The sequence below is a fragment of the Poromitra crassiceps genome, assembly GCF_964638095.1.
Source record: "Poromitra crassiceps genome assembly, chromosome: 19".
NCBI lineage: Eukaryota > Metazoa > Chordata > Actinopteri > Beryciformes > Melamphaidae > Poromitra > Poromitra crassiceps.
Genome location: NC_139646.1, coordinates 1,515,595 through 1,521,594, shown reverse-complemented (window position 1 = coordinate 1,521,594; position 6,000 = coordinate 1,515,595). Strand labels below are relative to the sequence as shown.

General features: G+C 49.2%; 1 protein-coding gene across 2 annotated transcripts in view; it reads right to left on the bottom strand.

Moving 5' to 3' along the window:
* Positions 1–6,000, bottom strand: part of myh11a (myosin, heavy chain 11a, smooth muscle) — a 59,336-nt gene that overhangs the window by 34,999 nt on the left and 18,337 nt on the right. For both annotated transcript variants that reach the window (XM_083655953.1, XM_083655954.1), the window contains exon 4: positions 4,441–4,468. In XM_083655953.1, the coding sequence (XP_083512079.1) occupies positions 4,441–4,468 (28 nt within the window). The remainder of the gene's footprint in view (positions 1–4,440; positions 4,469–6,000) is intronic.

Genomic DNA, 6,000 nt, shown 5'->3' with positions numbered 1-6,000 from the left:
AACAGCATTCCTCAGCCTGATTCACACTATGATCCTTATCTTAGTTCAAGGTAGCCATCCATGGAAGGAACTAATAAAAACAACTCCATATAAACAAATACTTTGTATAAACATCATGCCATAAAGGTTGTAATGCTACTATAAATGGTGTTCATAAAAGTACAATACCTGACAAAAGAGCATGATAGAAGACCCAACACTAATATTGTAAACATACAGTATTTACATTTTAGGGATTTGGGTGCTGCTGTTGGACGCATATTGACTGTTGCTGGGAGACATCACAACAGTGAGGATTTTACTATGAACCATAACGACTCCCTGTGGTTGTTATGGAATATTTATGAAGCAAACGTTGTCTTCCCACACTAACTAACAAGAGAGTCCTGCCGGTTCAGATGTTTTTACAGTATATACACACACACACGCACGCACGCGCGCGCACGCACGCACGCACGCACGCACACACACACACACACACACACACACACACACACACACACACGCACGCACACACACACAGGAGAATGTACATACATGACATTCCATGTACTGCACCAGAAACATTTCTCCCATATATGGCTGCACAGGCCTGTTCAGCAGCAGCCGTAGTTCAAACTGAAACATTGAAAGTGGTGACTTTGCTCCGGGCTGACTGATGTGTTCTGGCTCTGTTGTGTCGCGTCAGCTCTATCAATCTTAGACCAAAGTATTTTAAAGGTTTTTCTCATCTCTGCGTTACACAGACACTAATAGGCTGCCGGGAACGACTGCATATCGTGTGCAAAACTTAGCTTGTACACCATCACTGCTAACCAACCGTTCAACTGCCAACAAACAAACAGGAAGAGATAGAACCAAACTTGTCTAAATTCCCCCTCTGATAGACAATGCTGAGGAGTTGAGGAAGTGGTCTGATGGGATTAAAAAAATGTGCTGCATCCTGGCATCAATCAGTTTACAGCAGACAGAGCCTTGAGCAGATCACTGAGGAGGAACCCTTCCTCTCATTTCCTTCACTGGGACTGCTGGGTGTTCAGAGGAACTAAAGGAAAGACTGACCAGTCATCAGAATGACATCAAGTTTAGTCCTGGACGGGACGGTGGGTGCATACCAGACAACTTACAATGAGTGTATGGCAAACTACTGTAGACTACCGTGGAGCAAAACACACAGTCCAGAGGGTGCACATGTATACTGTAGGTGCACCACCCTAGGCATCAGATGTGTCATGTGAGGCATCCTCAGACTGCAGCAGGTCTACTGGAGCTGCACAAATATACAACATAAGGCCTGAGAGTGGGCAATTTGTGTGTGTCGAGAGTAACTCAATAGCAATAATCCCTAGAAAAAGTGGAGAATGCACATTACTTTGCTGTATGACCTGGGCATTGTATTCTGTACGAAAATGTGGGTTGGTCCTCCCTGTCGGAGCGTAGAGATCTGCACTGTCTCATACTCATTTATAAAGCATTAATTGGGAAACTTCCATCTTACCTATCCTCACTCCTCTCTTGTAACAGTGGAGGTTATCAAACACGATCGCGGTCCTATATCAGACTGTCTGTCCCACGGGTGCGGACCGAACAAGGAAAGACCGCTTTTTCTTGGTTCGCCCCCAACAAATGGAATGTGCTCCAGGAAAACTTAAAAATGGATCACTTGATCCCGCTTGCTTCTTTTAAAGCACTTTTAGAAAGCACTCCTCGTAGGGTGTGTTCATGTTTTCTTTGAAATTATTTAATTATGCTCTTGTTGTTCTTATTGTCTGTCTTGTTAACCTGTAATTTTGTAAATGCTGTATATGTTCTTTGTCCACCAGGGCTCCCTTGCAAATGAGAGCTTGCTCTCAAGGGACTCTCCCTGTATAAATAAAGGTAAAATAAAAAAATGTGCAGAATCCCTACACAAAACAAAAGGCGTATGACTTTGTGTCCTGTGTCAAAGGCCCGCTCGCACACAAAGGGAAATGAGTGAATGACCACTTTGTTTTCCTATAAATCAAAATGAATTTGAGGCCAGTGCAAAGGTCAGGCTAACACTGGCTCTCCCTGGATGTCCAGTCCCCCAGTCAAAGGTCAGGCTAACACTGGCTCTCCCTGGATGTCCAGTCCCCCAGTCAAAGGTCAGGCTAACACTGGCTCTCCCTGGATGTCCAGTCCCCCAGTCAAAGGTCAGGCTAACACTGGCTCTCCCTGGATGTCCAGTCCCCCAGTCAAAGGTCAGGCTAACACTGGCTCTCCCTGGATGTCCAGTCCCCCAGTCAAAGGTCAGGCTAACACTGGCTCTCCCTGGATGTCCAGTCCCCCAGTCAAAGGTCAGGCTAACACTGGCTCTCCCTGGATGTCCAGTCCCCCAGTCAAAGGTCAGGCTAACACTGGCTCTCCCTGGATGTCCAGTCCCCCAGTCAAAGGTCAGGCTAACACTAGCTCTCCCTGGATGTCCAGTCCCCCAGTCAAAGGTCAGGCTAACACTGGCTCTCCCTGGATGTCCAGTCCCCCAGTCAAAGGTCAGGCTAACACTAGCTCTCCCTGGATGTCCAGTCCCCCAGTCAAAGGTCAGGCTAACACTAGCTCTCCCTGGATGTCCAGTCCCCCAGTCAAAGGTCAGGCTAACACTGGCTCTCCCTGGATGTCCAGTCCCCCAGTCAAAGGTCAGGCTAACACTGGCTCTCCCTGGATGTCCAGTCCCCCAGTCAAAGGTCAGGCTAACACTGGCTCTCCCTGGATGTCCAGTCCCCCAGTCAAAGGTCAGGCTAACACTGGCTCTCCCTGGATGTCCAGTCCCCCAGTCAAAGGTCAGGCTAACACTGGCTCTCCCTGGATGTCCAGTCCCCCAGTCAAAGGTCAGGCTAACACTGGCTCTCCCTGGATGTCCAGTCCCCCAGTCAAAGGTCAGGCTAACACTGGCTCTCCCTGGATGTCCAGTCCCCCAGTCAAAGGTCAGGCTAACACTGGCTCTCCCTGGATGTCCAGTCCCCCAGTCAAAGGTCAGGCTAACACTGGCTCTCCCTGGATGTCCAGTCCCCCAGTCAAAGGTCAGGCTAACACTGGCTCTCCCTGGATGTCCAGTCCCCCAGTCAAAGGTCAGGCTAACACTGGCTCTCCCTGGATGTCCAGTCCCCCAGTCAAAGGTCAGGCTAACACTGGCTCTCCCTGGATGTCCAGTCCCCCAGTCAAAGGTCAGGCTAACACTGGCTCTCCCTGGATGTCCAGTCCCCCAGTCAAAGGTCAGGCTAACACTGGCTCTCCCTGGATGTCCAGTCCCCCAGTCAAAGGTCAGGCTAACACTGGCTCTCCCTGGATGTCCAGTCCCCCAGTCAAAGGTCAGGCTAACACTGGCTCTCCCTGGATGTCCAGTCCCCCAGTCAAAGGTCAGGCTAACACTAGCTCTCCCTGGATGTCCAGTCCCCCAGTCAAAGGTCAGGCTAACACTGGCTCTCCCTGGATGTCCAGTCCCCCAGTCAGGCTAACACTGGCTCTCCCTGGATGTCCAGTCCCCCAGTCAAAATTCTCAATCATCAGTTTGAAACAAGTAAACAAACAAAATGGAGAGCAAACATTTCAGCTAATCTGGCTCTGTCATCAGGATACAGCAGGGCACACTTCCTGTGCGTGGGTCTGTGAGGAGAGAGCGAGGGCCGACCGCACAGCCCTCTGGGAGCGTTCCCGACTGCGGATGAGCGCACAGCCACTGTGGCTCCACTGGATTACAGCATTTATCTCAATGGCATTACAGTAGGCCTTTTTCACAGCAGCCATTTTGTGTCTAAAAGGCAGGAAGTAACAGTGAGTTGGTTGCACCTTTTAGACTTAAAGTGAAAAAGGCCCATCGGACACACTAATACACCGAGCACCCAGCTGTTCCATTATCCTAAAAAACAAATGGACGGCATCACATTCCAGACACTTCCTCGTTAGCGCGGTGCAACTGATGGAGGCTAGCTGATGGAGGCTAGCTGATGGAGGCTATCTGATGGAGGCTATCTGATGGAGGCTATCTGATGGAGGCTAACTGATGGAGGCTATCTGATGGAGGCTAGCTGATGGAGGCTAGCTGATGGAGGCTATCTGATGGAGGCTATCTGATGGAGGCTATCTGATGGAGGCTAACTGATGGAGGCTATCTGATGGAGGCTAGCTGATGGAGGCTATCTGATGGAGGCTATCTGATGGAGGCTAGCTGATGGAGGCTATCTGATGGAGGCTAGCTGATGGAGGCTAGCTGATGGAGGCTATCTGATGGAGGCTATCTGATGGAGGCTAGCTGATGGAGGCTAGCTGATGCGAGACCACAAAGGTATCGTTTGTTTACAGAAGCATTATGTAACGGTGTCTCCCCACATACCGCCCCCTTCCTTCTAGCGTTCTGCAATGTGACGTCTAGGAAAAACTTGAGCAAAAGACAGCAAAGGTGCGTTTGGAGGTATTTTCACTTACGTGCAGAGAATGGACTGGTCCTCACGGTCTGAAGAAACAGAACAAAACAAAGACATAAGGTTAGATCATAATATTGACTGATAACAAAGTGAGTATCAAGATGCACTGCACTTTAACATGGAGGCATGTTGCTTATCAGGCATAAAGGCATGAAGCTGAGCTGGTAAAGCAAAGTGCTGTAATTGCAGAAACAGTGTATATAAATTTCCTTTTTCCCCCCAGAATTTTTTCCATTTGCCTCCCAATTGTACCCCCCAGCTCTCCCGGTCAATGCTCCGCCCCCTCTCCGATCTGCGAAGAGTTGTAGACTAGCACATGCTTCCTCCGATGCATGTGCAATCACCAGCCGCTTCTCTTCACCTGACAGCGAGGATTTCCCCGGCAGGATGTGGTGTGTGGGAGGATCACGCCATTCCCCCCACTCCCTCCCCTCCCCGAACAGAACAGAACAGGCACCCTCGACCGACCAGAGGAGGGTCACCAGCGCAGCGACCAGGACTCATGCCGCACCGGCTTCCCCACCCGCAGACACGGCCAATTGTGTCTGTAGGAGCGTCTGACCAGGCACCGCTGCCGGGAATCGATCCCGGGTCTCCGCGGTGGGAGGAGAGTGCTTTTACATCTACACTACCCAGACGCCCCACCTGAGTACATTTCTGTACATGAAAAAAGGCGAGACACGCACAATCCAAAACCTGTATAGGGCAGGTGCAGAGCTCGAGGCAGGAATAGTAGAAAAAATTAGTAGAAAAAATAAAGCTCGCACACTGCAAAGGCTCCAGTTAGGTGTTTTTATCCGGTGTCAAATAAAAACACCTAACTGGAGCCTTTGCAGTGTGCGAGCTTTATTTTTTCTACATTTCTGTACATATAGTGCATAAAACCACAAGCTTTTCTCCAGCGGGGGGATCAAGTGCATAACTTAGACACAACTGGGAGTTACTTTGAGGCTTAAAGGGGAGACTGTGTGATTTAGGAGGGCTTTCCTGTGTCTAAAGATACATGTAATTCCTACAAATACTTTGATTTTAACCATGAAATTCAACTCTCAATGTGCTGAGCAATGAGTCATCACGCCATTTCCAAAGATAGAAGTTCCTACTCCTTCGAGGATACGCTGAGTCCATGTAAGGCTATTTTGTAACTGAATGCCGCCAATACCAATGTGCCACCCCCACAATCTGTTGAAATGTCGCTGTTATTAGGTCAATTATCACAGAGAGGGGACATCCTGGAGTTTAGCTCAATGAAAACATGACATCTTAGAGCTACACTGCAAGAATGCATGAAGCACCCAGAGGAAGGAGAGAGAGAGTCAGAGAGAGAGAGAGAGAGAGAGAGAGAGAGAGAGAGAGAGAGAGAGAGAGAGAGAGTGTGTGTGTGTGTGTGTGTGTGTGTGTGTGTGTGTGTGGGTGTGTGTGTGTGTGAGAGAGAGAGAGAGAGAGAGAGAGAAAGAGAGATTGGTTGTGCGGCATACAGCCTTCTTGAACTGTAAACTAGCATGGATGCTATTCCTTGGTTTGGACAGGACTTGGCTTGGTTCTCTGCAGTTCCATTCCT